General features: G+C 42.3%; 1 protein-coding gene across 4 annotated transcripts in view; it reads left to right on the top strand.

Moving 5' to 3' along the window:
* Positions 1-4,022: 4,022 nt before the first annotated feature.
* Positions 4,023-21,436, top strand: part of esrrb (estrogen-related receptor beta) — a 215,168-nt gene continuing 197,754 nt past the window's right edge. Inside the window, exons 1-4 of one of the 4 annotated variants that reach the window (XM_034159547.1) lie at positions 4,023-4,360; positions 4,805-4,880; positions 15,053-17,054; positions 20,941-21,137. In XM_034159547.1, coding sequence (XP_034015438.1) covers positions 20,983-21,137 — 155 coding nt within the window. In that variant the 5' untranslated portion in view covers positions 4,023-4,360; positions 4,805-4,880; positions 15,053-17,054; positions 20,941-20,982. Of the gene's footprint in view, positions 4,361-4,804; positions 4,881-15,052; positions 17,055-19,104; positions 21,138-21,436 lie in introns of those variants that run through there. The other 3 variants (XM_034159550.1, XM_034159546.1, XM_034159548.1) reach the window with 3 other exon arrangements.

Here is a 21,436-nt window from a genome sequence, read left to right as displayed (position 1 = left end):
TCAGAACCTGGTGGCTCCATTAAAATGCATAACTGCCTCCCACCTGAGCCCGACACCAGCGGCTTTTATTTATTGACTTATTTATTTCTAAATGACACTCGCGCTGAGAGATAAATCATAGTCTTACACCACTCTCCTACCAGTTTTCATTTTAATTGTGAGATCTTGGTGTCAGCAGTAAGTATATTGGTGTGAGTGGCCTATTGATTATTGATTTGGAGCTATTGATTATGCTCCTTGGAGACTCTAATCCTTTCTGATTCATTTGAATACCTCTATTAATCTTGAGATCCTGCTTGCACCCGAAGCACTATGTACCCTAATGAAAATAGATGGCTGTTTTGTAACTGCAGCTTCTCACTACTCTTTTGATTTATTATTTTTAATTGATATTTGCTTTTTCGATGTGGGCACCAAAAATTACAATTGACCCTGTGTCAGTGCTGTTTTACTTGGTGCCCTCAGGGACCACATTGAGTTTGGAGGTGCCTCATGAGCAGAAAAAAAATCCATCTTGGAGACTTTTCACCTCAGTGTCCTTGTGTCTTTTATACAATTTAGTTGTTGGATAGCTTCAATACATAGAACTTGCTTTAATTATTATTATTATTTTTTGATAATTATTATTTTTTGGGCAATTCTATGGTAACGGAATTACAACAGATGCAAAATCTGGACATATGGCATCTAACCACGACAGATTAGCTCAGATTGTAATTCCGTTACCGTAGAATTGCCCTTTTGTAGTTGTGGAGTAAGTCGGTCAGTAGTAAGTAGGTTTCTATCTGTTGTGGAGGATACCCCTCAGGAAATGTTGGTGGAATTGCTCAAGGGTCTTCAGGTGGCAGCAGTATGTGGTCTCAGATCCGTACAGCAGGGTTGACATGGTGAAGGCTTTGTTGGTGAGGATTTTTATTTTGTGCTGAAGGTCTCTGTTGTTGAAATCATGGGTGCAAAGCTGGCCGAAGGCAGTCCCTGCACGCTTGTGTTGGTATCGAATGTTTTGACCTCGGCCAGATTGGACTTGGACATTTTGGCCCTAGAACGTGTGGACGTAGTGCAAATACATTGAAAAATATTAGTGTAATATTACACTTAGTGTTGGGAGCTCCGGAAGGAATGCCACAGCCGAAACATCCAGTATTTAACACCAGTTAGAGGGCAGGATGAAGACAGGTCAAGTGGGCAGTAGGTTAAGAGCCAAGAAGTGGAGTCAGTGATGCAGACAAATCATTTGCGGGTCAGTCAGAAGGAGGGTTGAGCAGACAGGTTCAGCACTCGGATGTCAAATCGGCAATACGGTCAGACCAGGAAGGAGGTGGGCAGAACAAGTGATGAGTCGGAAACCTTAATGAGGCAGGATAGAGGCAGATAAAAGCTCAGGAGCAGGTAAGACACGCGTCAACAACAGAGCAGAGGTTTTCCAGTGTGACAGGCAGATGGCAGCGGTACAAGAGCCGGCTGGGTTAGTCATAAATCAGACAGACAATAAGCAGGTTTGAGATTTCAACACAGTTGCACAAAACAGTCTGGCAGTAATTGAATGGTGAGCTGACTTAATGCTGCACGCTGATTGAAACTGGGAAGCAGGTGAGCAGAAATGGGTGGAGTTGGTTACCAGCAGGTAAACTACAAACGAGAGAGAGAGCAAGAGAGAGACTGGTTTAGAGGTACTGTGAAAATTTCTCATCACCCAGTCAGTATATTTAGGGGGAGAGCAACTGTCCAACATCTGGTTTGCAATTAAAAATGATGAAGTAGCAGATGTTCAGTAGTATAATCAGTGTTTTGCACACTTTTTTGGAAGCGGGGTGGGAGGCTCTAAAACGCCTTTGGGTTCCGCTCTGAAATAAATGTTCATGTTTTGCTTCAGTTAATGAACCAGCTGATGGCATGCTCAGGTTTGATTAGCATTGTCCTGGGTGTCTTGGTGGGTTTTGGTGCAGACCCGTGGTGGATCTACATCTCTGCCTTGAGCAGGGGTGAGCCTTTACCTCCTTCCAGGCTTCAGGTCACACCTCCCCGCAACCGAGTGCCCTGGCCCAAAATGCAATGAAGGAAGAGATGGAGGGATGGATCTCCACACATCAAGACCAAATGCATCAGGGTATTACGTTTAATACCGCAGGCGGGCTTTGTGAAATAATGGGACGTTTAAATGTGGATCGATTTTGGAATTAAAAAGTTAGTTTGCAAAGATTTACTGTACTGAGTTCAATGGCTGAGCTCTTTATCAGGGCCGCAAATGGCTGGTTATGTGCTGTCCGACAGAGGTGCGTTTGAGGGATCGATAGGCGCGTGATTTACTAACTGGAGTACAGGTAATCAATAAGTATAAAAGTAAATGAAATATGCATTACTGGGATTTTATTAGAGAGGGGTAGCAGGGAGAGAATAACGGTCAAGCCATTTATTTTTATATCTATTGATTATACAACATAGAGACTTCGCTCAAAGCATGCCGCTCACAGCTCTCGACACCCTGCGCCTGCACACTCATGTGATTTATGGGTGCTGAGGTCATGGCACATGATGGCTTTTAAAAGGCTGCCCTGACAGGCCCTGATTGTAGCGCACGCCTGTTGGGGTTGTGAACGCTATGTAGCCTGCAGTACTAGACCAGCGGAGCCGGTTAGCGAGGAGCGCTCCTCTGCTGGATCGGAGTCTGTCTTGATTTCTCTTTTACAGGTGATGTTTATTGGTATTTTCAAACAGGGTGCCTTGTTGTTCTTTCAGTCCACTCCAGGATTAGTCCATGGGCCAAGCAGGTTTTCAGTACCACTTAAGGGGACAAAATGACACTTAGAATCCAGCCTCAGTGTATCATGGCCTACACAAAAATATATGATAGCCATCCTAGGGTGGTAGCTGTAGCCAGGTAGGGATCAATGAAGAATTACACAGAGGTCAAACTTTAAAAATGCTCCAGTCATGTTGAAAACTATATCACATTACTTGTCTGATTATAACGATTCCAAAAAGGTATAGTTTGGACTATCTATGACTGAATGTTCTGGAGTTATGGGGTCAAAACAGCCAAAATGGTGACAAAGGTCAATTTCAGTTTGTACAGGGGTCAAATATTAAAGTTGCTCCAATTTCAGTAAAAAATGATGCAAATTATTGTTTGGGTTAATAGGGTTCTAAAAAGGAATAGTTTGCATCATCTGTCATGCTTAGTTATCATGTTACAGGGCAATATATGTAATAGGTCATAGAATCCAATGGATGTTGACCTTGTTTGACCTTTACTTTGGAGACAAAGCATTCAAAACAGTCAAAACTATTCCATTTATTGATCCTTTTATTTCAACCAATAATTTGCATCATTTGTTGCTGAAATTGGAGCAACTTTAACTTTTGACCCCTGTACAAACTGAAATTGACCTTTGTCAACATTTTTGCTGTTTTTACCCCATAACTCCAGAACATTCCATCATAGATAGTCTAAACTATACTTTTTTGGAATTATGATCAGACAAGTAATGTGACATAGTTTCCAACATGACTGGAGCATTTTTAAAGTTTGACCTCTGTGTAATTCTTCATTGACCCCTACCTGGCTACAGCTACCATCCTGGGATGGCTATCGTACATGCTTGTGTAGGCCATGATACACTGAGGCTGGATTCTAAGTGTCATTTTTTTCCCCTTAATGGTACCGATTAGGTCAAAATTCATGACTGGCTCATGAACTAGATGTCATGAGAAAAGGTTTTGCATTATTATTAATGGAATCTGGTTGGCTTATGTGCACCCTACAGCTCCATGCTCCTTTTTCCTTTGTGGTGGTCCATTTCACCAGCCATACCCTGTGCACCCAACACGTCTCCATGAGTGAGGTTGACCTTAATGTTACATCTCTGACATCAGGGCTCTTCAGCACGTGGGCAGGGTGGGGTCGGTATGAGGGGGCATTTTCTGTTCAGTGCTCCTCACGTATGACGCAGGAGGAGCAGAGCAGCTGTAATTTGTTGATTTGAACTCTGCAGTGACTCAGCTTCATTCAGGTTCTTCTCATTCAGTGTTTTAACCAGACCAGCACTCGTGAGACTGCACAATACTGGTAATGCCTAAAATGGTGTCGATCGCAACCCTCAAACACCGTGGCTGGCGGACACCGGTGGTCAGGGAAACTGTCTGACTGAAGAAGGAGTCCTTCGGGGAGATGTTTCTCGGAGGACTCCGGAGGCAGATGCACGGTAGCGACAGGCCTGAAGGGCGGCAGCTACCCTGCTCAGCATGCTGCTCACGTTGGAGCGACATCTCTGCTGTTTTGGCATTGTGGGATAGCTCGTCTGACTATTTTCACCTGACCAGCGCTGAATTTGGAGGCATGAGAAGATGCTGCTGGATGAATGTGAGTATGCTGACTTCCGATCATTTAGATGTAAAAACACACAAGATACAGGAGTTCTTGTGCCAAATATACTCATGTTTTTCTTACCCATGAAAACACACTGTCATCGCAAATACAGCATTGTTTGGGAACTACTTTTTGCGCAGGAATTCATCAAGCACGTCGGCTGTGGGTGTGTACTAACACAGAATATACAAAACCTGTATAGTTGTATATCTTTAAACTCTGTAGGTGTGTGCGTGTGGGTGTGAATGTGTTTGTCTGTCTATATGTGGCCCTGTGAGAGACTGGCGTCCTGTCCAGGGTGTACCCGGCTGGGATAGACTCCAGCCCCCCGTGACCCTTAATTGGAGTAAGGGGTTTAAGATGATTGAGCTTAACGCCTTCTCTGTGTGTGTTCTTTTTTTGTGTTGGCTCCACTCAGTCTGTTTGTGTGTTCTCCAGGCAGACTAACGGCCCTCTGGGAATGTTACACACAGGAAGAGGAGGAAAACAGTAACTGTGTTCGTCACACCACCAGGTAAGTTCATCCTCCTCCTCACGGGGAAACAAATCTCTTATATTGTCAGGCACTCGTCATAAACACACCATATACACCTGATAATAAAATGTGTTTCATAATCATATCTAGATGTGATTACATTTACACCTGGTATTAAAATGTACCTCATATCCATACAACACTGCATCATGTGTATAATTTACTCACCAAATATCTAAATCTTACAAATGAAGACAGAGAGATTTAGTCACTCCTCATTGTTTTTTTTCTCAGTCGTAATTTGTGTAGTTTGCTCAGTATTGCAGATTGAGAAGTACTTATAAGTACCTTGTGTATGTAGAGTTATCAGCAGACTGGTGTAGAGTTTTGTGTGAAGCTAAAGAAAATGCGTCTAAGGTGAAGTTAGCAGGCGCCGCGAGTGTTCGGACTAGCGGTTCTGCCTTTTTTCATTAGACTGATGGCTCAGGGGGCCTTGATTCTTCGGCGGATTGAAATCTGAATTGGTTTGTCCACCTTTGCTGGTGCGTCGTCTCTCGGCGCTGCACCCCTACAGCTGCTGTTTGTCATTTAAATAACAAATGCTGGCGGTTCCCTGATTTAGTGAGGGGTGCGGGCCTCTGATGTGTATTAATATTACCACACAGTGCACTGTACCGGGCCCATCATTCATTTGGATAAAAGAGGTGGAATTTAAAAACAGCCAATGCTTTACTTGGATACAGATTGCATCCATTTATTGCGCTGAGTGATGGAACGGCCGGCGACTCTGTCCTTCACCTCCCCAACTCCGAGCCACTTCCCATAAAAGTAAAAGAGGATTCACCCCTGCCCCTTCAGGGCCCCTCATATTTAACACGGGGATAAAGGGGCATCCCTCAGAGCGACACTTTACTGAACCACAGTCTGCTGTAAATACGAAATACATCAGGCAAATAACCTGTGAGAACATCAGGAACATCACAGTAAATGTTTAATTTGTGTTTGACAGAATGTAATCAGGATGCATTCGCATGATATCTTCTGATAAGATGTTTCATAACTAGAGAATATTTATTTGTATGAGCTGCAACACTGGATTAAATTATTATTATTGTTATTATTTTCAATTGCATCGATGCTGATTTCTTCTCGGCCTGTTTTCGAGTGTTGTTTTGGTTCTGGAGTACAGTGCCCCCTGTCCACTGTGATTTATCATGCACGCCATGTCGTCCAATGTCAGTTTCTGCATCTACAACTGCTCTGTATAAATCTTTATTTTGGCAGCCTGCTGCACCACATCTCTCCTCAGTAATCTCACCACCGCCTGAGATGCACATTCACGCTGACAAGCCCTCGCACAGTGTGTACAAATTTTGGGGTGTTGCCGTTCTGCTATAAAGGTGTACGGCCACAAACACTAGCCTGTAGTTGTTTTTTGGTAAACGTCTTGTTTGCATGGGAGTTGTTTGTGTGTGATGCACATTGAAGTCACAGAATCCTGTTTCGTTCTTTGTAACACAACAGCCTGGTCTTTGTCTGAGTTGGTGGGAGGAAGTGGATAGCTGTGTTAGCGGTTGATTTGAAACTCTGTAATCAGGAGTGAAAATGGTCTGCGGTTAGAGGTGTCTTTCTTGGCTCCATGGGGAATTACTGAGGCGGTACCCAGCTGTTGCTTTGTCTTCTTTCTTTACGCTTGTCGCACTTCTGTGGTAGTGTTGAAGATGGTTGAAGAAAAAAAAAAGATAAAAGAACAATACCTTATCAAGCCAGGTATCTGTTTGGATTAGAAGACCATTCCATTTCCCAGACTTAAATTGGCCATTTTCTGCTTTCTCGCCACTGTCAATCCAACAATCCAACTCGCTCCAACACCTTCATTCTGGATTTACAACTAAACATGGCAGGTTTCCCAAACACTAAATTTATACTGGTAATCCCAGATTTTTCAGAGTATAAATCGCATCGGAGTATAAATTGCACGTGTTTAAAAAAAAAAAAAAAAAAAGCCACTTCAAGAGGAAAAAAAAACCTGGATAACTGGAAGACAGACAAACAGGCATAAAATTGGAACTTCCATCCAATTTTAGTTGTGTAGATTAATCCATAACAGAAAAATGAGAGTGATTGAGGCACTTTTGATTGGGATATAATGCAAAATGTACATTAAATGGGCTTTTCAATATTAAATTCAAATGTCCACAAAATCTGGATCACATCTGGATCAATTTTTGTGCCAGTCTACACCTCACTTTCAAATATGACAGTGATCAGGGCACGTTTAAGATATAATGTAAAATGTTAAATTTCAATGGCCACAAAATCTGTAATCAGATCCAGATCAAACGTTGTCAGTCCATAAAGGATATCATCCTACATAAGGCTCTCAAATATGAAAGAGATTCAATCTTTTTTGACAGTTATTAATTTTTGAGATTCTGTTCAATGTTAAAGATAGGGATTTTTCCAATTTTCCAGGATTTTTCCTGCATTTGACCTTTGGCCCATGACCTTAAAAATTGAATCAGTTCTTGCTTATCAGGATATGAATCCTCTATAAAAATTACATAACAATATATAAAACTTGTGGGTTACAGGCTGTTCACGAACAAATAAACAAACAAACAGGGATGAAAACATAACCTCCACCCAACTTCTAAAAATCCAATCTACGAAGAAACCATCTTTCTCTGCCTGTTGTTTTAATTGGAAAGGAGCAGTTGCTCACCACATTCCATCTCTCTGACGTTTTACTTTAAATCATGCAGTTTGTACTTCCACAGACATAAAATTATTCAACACGGAGGATGTTTGACTCGGCTTACTGGGTGTGTATCAGTGTAGTTCTGATTCTTGTATCAGTTCACCTTTACGGCCTTTTTTGTAAATGTATCTTGGCAGTGCAGTGCAAAAACAGATGTTAAACAGTAAACTGAGGAATGCACTTTAAGGCAGGGGTGACAAACTGCTCCCGGAGGTCACCTGGCCTGATTTCCAACTCTTCCTGCTCCACCCACTGCTAATTAACTGTCAGATGTGCTCAGCCAATCAAGAGCCAGAGCATCTTTATCTCCAAGTGATGAATAGCAACAGAATCGCAAACGTATTTTGCGTGCTAAGTGTTGCGGAGTGCATCGTTGGTGTCTGTTTAGAACCTGGACAGACTGTTACACATCACTACTATCTCTTCACGTCGGAAAGTGGCACATGTGGGCTTCCACGCGGAGGCCAGCCGTGCCGCCTCCCCCTTTTCCTCTCCGTCTTCATGTGTCTCCTTGCCTGAGCAAGACGGCTGTGTGACAGATCACCTGCGTCTGAGGCCCGCCGTGTTCCTGCCCGGCGGTCCGGCCCCCTCTCATTAATGCCCAGGCTGGTGCGAGGGCTGTATGGCAGCACAAGACAAATAACGCTACCACTCAGCCATCACTTCTGCTGACAGAAATGCAGCCCACCGCACTATTTCGCCCTCTCCGGCTTCACTCTGCACCCTGCCCGTGTCCTTCAAAAACCCCGTCTCCACCTGCACCTGCGCTGCTCCACCAAACTTCGGCGGTGGCTTTTGCCGAGAGGCCGAGCGCAGAGACTCTGTCATCTAATCCCCAAAAGTGGTGCCTCATTTTCTCACAGCGCATCCTGTTTTCCTGTTGCTTTCTTGGAGACATTGTCTCTGCTGTTGTCGAAGCTGTCAGCTGCTCTTCATGTGTATGTGTGCGACTCTCAGCGGGAGGCCTGATTTTAATGTTTTTTCAGTTGTGTAAAATAGAAACTGGGCATGACTGAGAAGGGAAAAAACCCCAGCAAAGGCTAATCATTAAAGAGCTGTTCAACCCTGTTTGTTTAAGTGTGGAAATCGGCAGGCCCATTACTGTCAATGTGTAATTAGCTGATTAATAAATGGGGGGAAGAGGGGGGCAGGGAATGATTGTTTTTAAAGAGCATCACATGAGAGCTTATTAAGATGGCACAATGGTTCCATTCAACTGCCCTTCATCGCCAACAATAAATACATGCACCGTAGTTCTCCCATTTGCAGTGTAATGTCATTACTGACTTTGACTTACAAACGCTTCAATTTACAACAATACCTACAGAGCAAATACATAACATTATAACCAGTCTAGGTTTGGAGTTTTTCTTTAAATTCCTTAAACAAGTTTCATTCAGGTGAAATCGGGGGTGCTTTTTTCAGTATTTTTAAATGATCAATACTCAGAGATACTGTGACACTGTTGAATATTGATTCTTGCATAACTTACATGACTGAAGCACGCGGACATGAAAACAGAAATGTGAATGCTACTGGGATACACCAGCCATATAAGTAATGTAAAAGTAAATGGTGACACCTTAATAGAATTGTTGATTAGTAGTGGTGTGCGATAGTGCAAGATGTGCTATTGATAAAGATAAAGATCAACTTTATTTATCCCGAAGGAAATGATTTTGCCAGAGTACTGAAACAGTAAACAACGGTTAGTTACATACAGAAATACAGAAAGTGTTAGTAGTTAAATAGAAAAATAAAAAACTAAATACAGGGCCAGTATTAGCGATACTGATACTGATACTTTTTAATAATAAAGGTGCATGCATCATCAAATTGCTGAATCTGAAATAATTTTCATGACTTAAGTGTTTTTGTGATTTTTTTTTTTTTTTTTTTTTTTTTTTTAACTTTGGATTATTAATTAGTTAAAATCCAGGACAGAATTTGGGCAAAGTTTATAGGTAATTGAAAATACTTTATCATAATAAAGGTTGTTGTTCAGAAACAATAAAACAGTAACAAAATATTTTTTCCCCATACGCTGTCATGTCTGGATTTTTTCTTAAGGTGCGTTTACACATAACCAAGATGCGTTACGAATGTCATTTTTCTGTCATTCGTGATACATTTCTGACATTCTTAATGTGACTTAATGCATCTGAATAGGTTTCTTAATAGTGCGTGTTGGTGCGTGATATTCTTGTTATTTGTGGAGCATGTTTTTGCCTGTCAAAAAATCTTCCACGAATGTCACACACCACCCTCTTTTCGTCTCACGTCGTGGAGGTCGCAACTGAGCGTGTTGATCCGTCTTGATGAGTAGTGATCCTTAATAGAACGTGACAACGTTCGTAGTGGTTCCTGTGATGGTTCTTGGAGCCCAAACTGTCACGCGTTATTACGAAGTGACACAGAAACTGAAACGCGGCGTCACATTTCACTGCGCGCCACAACAAATCCATTTTCTGTCACGTGCGCACAGTTAAACTCGGCTCCAAATGTCATTCCACGGTTCCTGCTGAAGCTCCTCAGGACGCTCCTGCAGGTGTTTCACCTGCTGTTATAACTGATGAGCGGGAGAACGAGTCTGAGCCAGAGGAACCAGAGGAGCGAGAGGAGACTCACGTCTCGCCAGACATCTCTGCACCTCCTCCAGTCCGGCGGAGGAAATGGTAAATGGACTGCATTTATATAGCGCTTTTCCATCTGCATCAGACGCTCAAAGCGCTTTACAATTATGCCTCACATTCACCCCAATGTCAGGGTGCTGCCATACAAGGCGCTCACTACACACCGGGAGCAATAGGGGATTAAAGGCCTTGCCCAAGGGCCCTTAGTGATTTTCCAGTCAGGTGGGGATTTGAACCCATGATCTTCTGGACTCAAGCCCAACACCTTAACCACTAGACCATCACCTCCCCAAGGAAGATGCATGCGCACAATTAAACCCTGCTGCACCCCATTCAGTTTGATTGCTGACACCAAGTCGGCTAAAAGTCTAATTCCAGTGCTCTTCAGCGCGCTCCTGTGGATGTTCCACCTGCTGCATGTACCTGATGTTTGGGAAAATGCGTTAGACGAGACCCGCATGAAGCCACACATCTGGCTCTGTCCGTCTCCTCCTCTTCCTCTCTGCGCCACTCCATGGCACAGAGCCCAACTATGCATGCAGTCACAAAGTTCTGAAAAACTGGATCTGAATTCGGTTGGATGAATATGGGTGTGTGTGTGTGGAGACAATTCACCTCGTTCACAACGTGACAGAACTTAACGATGCACTGTTACGCGCAATAGCGCGCAACAATGCGGAACACTTTTCTTGACTGTGCGTAATGGTTCCTGATAATTCTCCAGCAACACGTGCCATTATCGTAATGTGTGGTAACAGGTAACAGGTTGCAGCAGTTCCTGAGGACACCTGACGCCTCTGCCCAGAGTCATCACATTCGTGATCAGCGGACAAGAATGTGTACTTCGTGGCATTCGTGACTTGTCGTCGTTATGTGTAAACGCAGCATTAAATAAACAGTCTGGATTTTTTCTTAAATAAACAGTGTACAAAATTATCACTCCACAACAAATGTAGAATTTCAAGTAGAATGTGTGTTCAGCAAATACAATACAAATATAAAACAAAATTTTTCCTCTTCAGTGCACTTCTTTTCTAAATGCAGCAGTGCATACAGGAGAAAGACTGAAACTAAAGTATTGATCTCATTAAACTGGTATCGATTAATATCAAAACCAATGTTAGTATCGACATTTGGATTGATCCGCCCACCACTATTGATTAGCACGGTGCTTTTGAATTATTTTCCTCTTTGTGATTTCTTTTGTATTACATATTACAACAAATTGTAGCATAAAATGCAGGCACTGGCTGAGACATACAGAAAAATATCAGGAGATAGAAAGTTTGTTGCCCTGGCACTGTATGCTCTCAGCAATAGCAGCCATGGGCATATAGAAACTACATGCTGCAGCAGATAGGGAGGGTAAAGTCTGTCCTTGTAGAGGATAGATTTGTGTAGTAAACAACACAATTCATTGCATGGTGTAAATCAGACGTTTGACCCCATTGACCTTCAGTGGCTGAACTTCCTGGGGCAATTCTGGGATCCACCTATATATATGTGCCAAGTTTGGTCTAAATCATGTTGAAATTCAGTATCCTAGATCTCAGTGGCCTTGGCCGGTCCAGAAATGAACCCTTTAAATGCAATCAGGTTGATGTTGGGTAGAAATTGAAAAACGTCGCTGGAAGTAGTTGCTCAACACACAGACAGACACACCAACATGACCTTGAGCCCTGTGGTTGACCACTGGCAAATTTGACCGTGCCTGGGAAATTCAGAACTTGCCTACATATGTGTGCCAGGTTTGGTGCAAATCAGAATAAAAACTCAGAAGTTTGACTGTTGTCCCCAGTGATATTGACCTTTGACAAAACAAACCCTTTACAGGTTCTGCCTTCATCCCCACACAAAGTTGGGTGCAAATTGGAGTTAAATAAACGTCACAATTTTGCCGTTTGACCCCAGTGACCTTGATCTTTGCCAAAATGAACATTTTAAGTGCAATTCCAGGGTCAACCTTCATCCCCAGGTTTGGTGTAAACTGTCCACAATGCCTGGAAGGAGTAGAGGAACAACAAACAAATGGACAAATGTTGCTCAAATTATAGTTTGATATGTGTTAAGGTCGACTAATTCTTTAGGCATCTTAATTTGGGATACAAGTCCCCCCCTGACCCCTCCTCTACCATCCCTGCCCACCCATCCCCAATTTCCTGTAAACCAAGCTGATACATTCAAATTGTGTTTTTTTTTTTTTTTAACACTCCAAAATCCAGTTATATTGAATTTACATCAATAACTATAGGAAATGCTTAAAAGTACAACCAGTTTAAGTTTGTGGTTTTTCTTTCAAATAGTTATTTATGTAAATAGTTGACACTTATTTGTCAGTAGATTACATCACTACAGCTCCACTTTTACGTCAGTTCTCAGTGGAGAAACAGATCATCTTGAACCAGCCTTTGACCTTGTCTGTCTGTATGTACCTTTGGTTTTGATTCCATGCACGTTAACACACTCGGTGACGTTCCTGGGCTCCTCTTTGTGGCTGAAACATGTGAAAACACCTGGATTATGATCCTGGACTTTAACTGTGTTTCCAAGGAAATGTTTGGGTTGAACCTCAGCAACGGTTAGTCATCGTTCCCTCAAGAAATATTAATCAATTATCTTGCCCGTTGGATCAGTTTGGGAAAGAAGTCATCTGGAAAGAGGCACAAGCAGATATAATGGAAAGGAGCAATAGCACATGCCAGTGAATGCTGTAATGCCTAATCCTTAGAGACAGCCCAGAGCCACAATGTCACTTCTACTTTCTTTGTCCTCTGCTCTGGGGACTGCCTCGCAAATGTCTTGTGTGACCGCCGCTAACTTTTTGGGAGGGAAGGAAAGATTTATTTATCAACGCGGAGTAGAAAAGCAGAAAAGCATGTTAGGGAGCGCAATTGTTTTAGAGTTCCTCTGTCTTCTGGCGAAATTGGCCCCACTTCTGTTTCAGATATTTTCCCTTCACTCCCTGTGACGAAAAGCTTTAAAGGTGAGTGAGATCAAGAGAATGAGGATCTTTAAAAAGGAAGGAAGTCAGTGAGAAGTGAGTTTGTGATGAATGAAGTTAAAAACATCCCGTGCTCATACGTAGCGTACCCAGAGAGGCAGCGTTAAGCCATAAGAGCGGCACAGATTGGCCTTTTAATAACCATGTCCACAAGTCTTACGAGGCCAAATTGGATTTGGCTCACTTGACCAAAACCTCATTAATACTTAGCTTAATGGAAGAGGATTGCTTCAACATTTTTATTTCAGTATACCTCAAACTGGGAACAATTAAGAAAAATGTAATTTATATATATATATATATATATATATATATATATACACTGTAATTTATTGCTTATTCTTGGGGCTGTACTACATGTTAGGGCTACACAAAATATCGTCATTGCAGTGTATGCATGTGCAGTAATCACAACGCAGGATGTGCAATGTTGGTTAATACAAAAAACCCTCCATTGTCAGTCATGTTATAGTCCATGGTGGGTACAGCTAACCTAAACATTAGTTTCAATCACCACTAGTCTGCTAAATGCAACATTAACTGTGATAATGCTACACCGATCAACCATTATATGAATTTAACTTTGACTTTTTTTGGAAAGTGCTGAAATTTTAATGTGTTATAATGTAAACATTGAGATTTCCAAAACGGTTTAGCAGGTCAAGCTCAGATGATGATCAAAAGTAACATAAATAATTAAATGAACAAATTAAATTAGACTAGTTTCCATCCAGCATAGGGTTTATTCACGAGTATATGAAGTATTAAATGAATAAGAAATATTAAGAAATTAAAATACACATGGAAAAATAATTAAAAAAATCTAATTAATGCATTCACTCTGGCTTGAACTTGTCGAAGTGATGCTTGTTGCTTTGACGCTATGTGTCAGTTTTGCTTGTATTAGTGTATAAGCACCAATAGAAACAAACACATGATTTTAGAGTTTACAAACAATTTTGACTGTTAAAACTGTATTTTTTAAAACTGTTGGCTAACGCAAAGCCAGAGGAACTAAATTAAGTAGGAGCTAAGTGGTCCAAAAATGATTTTCAAAGTTATCTGACAAGCTAATTAGCAAACAAAAAAGTTAGCTCTGCTAATTAGCTGTTAGCTGATTAGCTGAACTGTCCATAACAAATCTGCAAGAGACGTGAGTCTGATATAACATAATTCACTCTAAGGGTTCTTGGATACATAGTTTCTTTTTAAAATGTCATTGTTTATTGTTTGTTAGTTATATCAAGCTTCTGGTGGATGGTACTGTAAAATTGTGTTGTCTCTTAAAGTGCTTTGAGTTAATGTAAAGTTCCCTCAGAATTTATGTTTAGGACGTTTATTGTGAAATATCAGCACAGACCCATATTTTTTTGTGTTGTATTTGACTGAAAGAAGTTCTTGTTGGTGTTGAGGTGGTAGAACTGTCCTGCAAAATGAGAGAAACAGGACAAAAACACAGAAATGGCTCCAAAAACAAAATCAACATCAGTTGTCTATGAGACAAGGTCTTTGGGAGTTTTTACAGAGTTATTATTATTATTATTATTATTATTATTTTTTTTTAACTTGGGTAGGCAGGGGGTATTTTTTTAGTTTCCAGGTTTTATTTTCTGTGCAGATGCATTCCCTTACAATAATCACTCTAATCATTACAATGAATAATTCTTTCCAAATAGCTTCCAAATTTTTGGACTGCATTAATATTGGACTTTCCTGTTCAAAGCACTTTACAGTGATGCCTCACATTCACTCATTCACATGCATCCCTACTACCTATCCAGAAAATGTCTTTAAACATATTTTTTTTCCTCTGCAGCTAGCAACAAATTTCAAAAGGACGGGACGAAGGAACAGGAGCCAGTAACACCTAAACCATGCGTCAGGATCACGACTTTCTTCTTCCCATCGTTCTTCCAGGAGGGAAAAACACTCAGAAAAACCCAACAAGCATCAACACAAAGCAGCAAAAGGAAATGTGTAGCACTGCAGCTGGCAAAAACGTGAGAAAGAACAAAAAAAGACACAAAGCACATCCTTACTCTTCAAATCAGCATGTTAATACGTCGTTCTTGGTAGTCTGTTAAGCATGCCAAATGTTAATGCAATCAAGCCTCGTTAAGCCTTCATCTGGCGTGCGCTTGAGGAAGAAGGCAGCTTCAAGAGTCACCTCATTTGTCTCAAGACCAGGCAACTCCTCCTGATTCTACACACAGTCTGCAGGCCACCTGCTACCACACAATTCAACAATTTTGTGAAGTGTTTGTCAGCAGGGACTCCGGGAAGGCGGTCAGGTGTGGGCGGTTTGTTGGGGATCCATTTGAGTTTATACGTGCCGCGGAGTGAGGACATCGACGGCGGCGTAGCGGCTCGGAGACAGGAGAGCATCAGAATGTTTGGCTGTTATCGGGTTCAGAGAGTCGACCAACAGTCGAGCGTCACACAGAGTACAGGCCTCCTATTAGCATGGATTTGAAAAGCTACTGTTTTTACAAAGGTGCTCATTAGCACAACACAGAGGGAGCGTGGTCGCGGTCCTCAGAGGGCCGCTTCTGTTCTTGTCGACTCACCTTCCATATTCAAATTTCCCCAAATGTAGTTAAGTTCAAGGCCAGTTGCAAATCTGTTTGAACAGCCTGTTTTTCAGCTGCTGAGCGCTTTTGGGACTGTGGAGAAAAACGGTCAGGAGAGAGGAGTGGAGCAATGTACACACTGTTTCCACCTACCCCGGGGGTAGATATTTTACCAGCTCCCTCTGCATCAGTTGCATTAAAAGATCAGTGGCACCATACAACTGGATCAAACGGGACACTTCATACCAAGCTGGTAAATAAGGGTCAGGCAAGGTCTAGGGGCACATGCTGGTGTCGCTCATCGCTGCTTGTTTGGAAACCACCAGTCCATCCCCATCTCTAAGGAGTAGCCACCACTCTGCTGCAGGCAGGTGATCCAAGCATCTTTTAAAAATCAGTTTTAAATTTTTGCATATATGTCATACACATCATATCGTAAAATTGGTACCTCAGTTGGATAAGGAGTTGGGCTGTCAATATGTAGACCTGGGTTCACACTACCTGTGTCTATGGGCAAGACACATCACCAGCATTATCTCAGTCCACCCAGCTGTAAGTGGGTAGCAGGCTTGGCTTGGGAAGTAACCTGCTTTGGACTGGTGTCCCATCCAGGGGGTGTCATGTAGAAAGGTTACATACGCACAAAAACATAGCACACATCCTTCTCCACGATAACGTACAGATGTATCAAAAGTGAAATGACTGTGGAAATGTGCAGTGCCCCACGCCAAGTTCATGGCTTGCGTAAGCACATTTCTACAGCTATTGTTCCTCTAGCAACATGTAGAAGTGATGTTGGGAACCATTAATAGTGTGAAAACAAAAGTCATCACAGTGATTTTCACATCAGAGACACACTTGTGAACAATTAACACACCCATGTGTTTGCAGTTATATGGGTGGATATAAATGCATGCGCAAAGTGATGTGTAAAATGGCACTAACAATGGCTACATTGGTGGCAACACAAGGATTTATTTGCTAATGATGAAAATTGGCTCATAAGCTGATTTTGTTTACCAAGGCCACTGTTACTGGAGTTGTGTGCAGAACTGCGGCCGATCCTAGAGTGCAATACGGCAAGGAGCCAGGGGTTGTCTATGCCCACACAGGTGCTGACCATGCTGGGCTTCCTGGCAACAGGGGTATTCCCACGGGAGCTGACCGATCGGTCAGGAGTGTGCCAGTGAACCTTGAGTCGAGCCATGCCAGTTGTTTGGAATGCCATCATCTGAATCAGTCATCCAGGTACATTACATTCCAGCATCAAAGGGCAATTTGCAGTGAGAGCCGGTTTCCCTAATGCTATTGACTGCACACATATTGCTATAAAGGTGCCATCACATGATGAACTTGTTTTCGTTTATAAAAAATATTTTTATTCCATCAATGGACTTATCTCTGTGCTTGTTCTGTTGGACCTCAGTGCTGCTTTTGATACTGTTGACCATAAAATTTTATTACAGAGATTAGAGCATGTCATAGGTATTAAAGGCATTGCGCTGCGGTGGTTTGAATCATATTTGTCTAATAGATTACAGTTTGTTCATGTAAATGGGGAATCTTCTTCACAGACTAAAGTTAATTATGGAGTTCCACAAGGTTCTGTGCTAGGACCAATTTTATTCACTTTATACATGCTTCCCTTGGGCAGTATTATTAGACGGTATTGCTTAAATTTTCATTGTTACGCAGATGATACCCAGCTTTATCTATCCATGAAGCCAGAGGATACACACCAATTAGCTAAACTGCAGGATTGTCTTACAGACATAAAGACATGGATGACCTCTAATTTCCTGCTTTTAAACTCAGATAAAACTGAAGTTATTGTACTTGGCCCCACAAATCTTAGAAGCATGGTGTCTAACCAGATCGTTACTCTGGATGGCATTTCCCTGATCTCTAGTAATACTGTGAGAAATCTTGGAGTTATTTTTGATCAGGATATGTCATTCAAAGCGCATATTAAACAAATATGTAGGACTGCCTTTTTGCATTTACGCAGTATCTCTAAAATCAGAAAGGTCTTGTCTCAGAGTGATGCTGAAAAACTAATTCATGCATTTATTTCCTCTAGGCTGGACTATTGTAATTCATTATTATCAGGTTGTCCTAAAAGTTCCCTAAAAAGCCTTCAGTTGGTTCAGAATGCTGCAGCTAGAGTACTGACGGGGACTAGCAGGAGAGAGCATATCTCACCCGTGTTGGCCTCTCTTCATTGGCTTCCTGTTAATTCTAGAATAGAATTTAAAATTCTTCTTCTTACTTATAAGGTTTTGAATAATCAGGTCCCATCTTATCTTAGGGACCTCGTAGTACCATATTACCCCATTAGAGCGCTTCGCTCTCAGACTGCGGGCTTACTTGTAGTTCCTAGGGTTTGTAAGAGTAGAATGGGAGGCAGAGCCTTCAGCTTTCAGGCTCCTCTCCTGTGGAACCAGCTCCCAATTCAGATCAGGGAGACAGATACCCTCTCTACTTTTAAGATTAGGCTTAAAACTTTCCTTTTCGCTAAGGCTTATAGTTAGGGCTGTGCATCCCAAACAGTGCATCCCATGATGCACTGTTTCTTTCTCTTTTTGCTCTGTATGCACCACTCTGCATTTAATCATTAGTGATCGATCTCTGCTCCCCTCCACAGCATATCTTTTTCCTGGTTCTCTCCCTCAGCCCCAACCAGTCCCAGCAGAAGACTGCCCCTCCCTGAGCCTGGTTCTGCTGGAGGTTTCTTCCTGTTAAAAGGGAGTTTTTCCTTCCCACTGTAGCCAAGTGCTTGCTCACAGGGGGTCGTTTTGACCGTTGGGGTTTTACATCATTATTGTATGGCCTTGCCTTACAATATAAAGCGCCTTGGGGCAACTGTTTGTTGTGATTTGGCGCTATATAAAAAAAAAATTGATTGATTGATTGAGGGCTGGATCGGGTGACCCTGGACCATCCCTTGGTTATGTTGCTTTAGACGTAGACTGTGGGGGGGTTCCCATGATGCACTGTTTCTTTCTCTTTTTGCTCCATATGCATCACTCTGCTTTTAATCATTAGTGATCGATCTCTTTTTCCTGGTTCTTTCCCTCAGCCCCAACCAGTCTCAGCAGAAGACTGCCCCTCCCTGAGCCTGGTTCTGCTGGAGGTTTCTTCCTGTTAAAAGGGAGTTTTTCCTTCCCACTGTGGCCAAGTGCTTGCTCATAGGGGGTCGTTTTGACCGTTGGGGTTTTTCATAATTATTGTATGGCCTTGCCTTGCAATATGGAGCGCCTTGGGGCAACTGTTTGTTGTGATTTGGCGCTATATAAGAAAAAAGTTGATTGATTGATTGATTGATCAATGTTCAAACCCAACCCAAATGCATTGGGTTGGGTTGGGAACAGGCTAGAGGCTGGCACGGTGCGTGATGGATGGCTGCTTGATGAGTAAATAGTTTAATCGTGTCATTGTTCTGAATGAAAACCAGAGTGGGCATGTTTGGGCATGTGCTCATTAAAATATGTTTTTGGTTATTAATTTTTTTTGGTTTGTTTCTTGATGGTGAAACTACTGGCCCAGATTGTCTATGTTCAGTATTTGTCAAAAAGCACGTGCTGAATGTTGTGAATTTCACACACTATCAGTCGCGGCGCACCTCTTATTTTTTAACTTCAGTGTGTGCACACTGCTCTGAGCCCACAGTGTTTACGGCCTCTTACACAAGCTCCCACGGACTTCTTTTCCATTTCATATTTATCCTGTTTGGCAGGGTGCCAAATAAAATAGCCTTGTGTGTATCCATTTTATTTCCATCATCTGTAGCTCACACTCTGTATAATTTCTTTTCTTTGTTCACGTGGAATGATCGGACAGAGGGGGGAATCCCAGGTCCTAGGGCCTATTTTAAAAAGTTTGCATATTTAAATGGGGTGTGGACAGAGAGGAGTTTGGTACTTCTGCATGTGCACTTAATTCTACGTTGATTGGGATGTACAAACAGAACGTGCTTGGATTCATGCTTACGCACACGTTGATACATCAGAATTTTTTCGTGCGTACAACAGTTTCTCGGTTTTAGCGTACACCATTTTTCAGTAGGAAATCCAGGCAAGTCTTTGTACATGAGGCCCCTGGTCATGTGATCACAACGTGTCACACAGTTTACTTTGTTGCAAACTAGATTGTCAGACGCTTTATGCCCACAGCCGCTTGGAGTGTTATCAGAAATAATTCACCGTCTTCAGAAACAATTTCTCAAATTTATATATGGAGAAGGGGCTCCAGTTCATGCCAATATGATGGCACCGAAAAGACTACACAGTGTGCACATTGTGTTCCAACTACAAGATAACTTCTCAGTGACAAGAAATGCATTAACATATGCTCCTTATGACACGCATTCCAGACAATTTAAAGCCTAATTTAAAGGAAGAATTTCATTTAGTAGAATGAAATTTACCAATTAACTTGAGTTATACATGTGCAGTAATCCGTGTGAAGGCTTTATGTGATCATGTTGGCCAGGGATGACATTTATAAATGCTGTGTGTGCACACTCGCCTAACTGGACGCCACACACAAGACGTGCCACCATGGGAATCAGTCAGAGAACGTCCCACCTCCCATCTGCTGCAGCTGCAGCTTGACCAGATCGGCTGCAGGTTGTGCAGGAATACAAGAACTCCTCCTCTTTAAGATCACGCTGGGAATGCATTAGGAGGACAAAAAAGGAGAGACAGATTGGATAAATAAATGCTTTGAAAGCTGCTTTTTAAAACGACGCCCCCACACACACGACAAGTGTCAACTGTCATGTGCTAAAGGAGGTTCTCGCTCTTGTCTAATCTGTCAGTTTGAGTTCTGCTTCCAAGTCACCAACAAGGAAGAAGTTACTTCCATTGCCAGCAGGGAAAAAAAAAAAAAGACTTCGCCACGTCTTTGGTACAGTAATTAGCCGTCATGGTAATGATGTCTCAGCCACACCGCACACCCTGAAATTAATTCCAACATGCAGGAAATGGGGAGGAATGGTTTCCGTGCAGCCAGTCAATTGCCCTGTTACAGTTAAGGAATCCAGCAAGCGGGTGCCACTCATATTTCATCCCAGGTAAAGATTACCTGTCAGGCCCATGGGAGATGTATTGATCTGTTTTCCTTTTTCCGCCAGCAATCACCTGACAAAGGCACCTAGGAGGCGAGTGAATGAGTGATGCCTGGTCTGTCTCCTGCAGCACTCCGGTTTCTAGTGTCCGCCACCGGGCAGAGGCGTGATGAAGAAAAAGGGGAGATAACACACTTGCAAACTGTGTTTGAACCTCCTCTGTATGCATGCAGGGTGCGGCCCCTTTGTCCCTCCGTTCACAGGTCAGTGAGGAATTTACCTTTTTTGGCTCCTTTCTTGTCTCTGGCATTTGTTCTCCTGTGTAGTGATGATATATTAGGAAAAAAAAAGCGTGCAGAAGAGCTGCACTGGTTCCTGCTGACAAATACACGTTGTGATTGTCGGTACATCAACCCACTTTGGTTTTTTTTTGTGAAAGTGACCTGGTTTGATCTCGGGACTTTCACAGGGAATTAAAATTTTTTGTGGTCTCGGGGTTTCCTGCGACTGTGGGTGTAGTGCTGCTGCAGCAGCGGTGATCAATATATTTTTCAGTGTGTCG

The sequence above is a fragment of the Thalassophryne amazonica genome, chromosome 19 (assembly GCF_902500255.1).
Source record: "Thalassophryne amazonica chromosome 19, fThaAma1.1, whole genome shotgun sequence".
Taxonomy (NCBI): domain Eukaryota; kingdom Metazoa; phylum Chordata; class Actinopteri; order Batrachoidiformes; family Batrachoididae; genus Thalassophryne; species Thalassophryne amazonica.
This window is presented reverse-complemented; position numbering and strand designations above follow the sequence as displayed.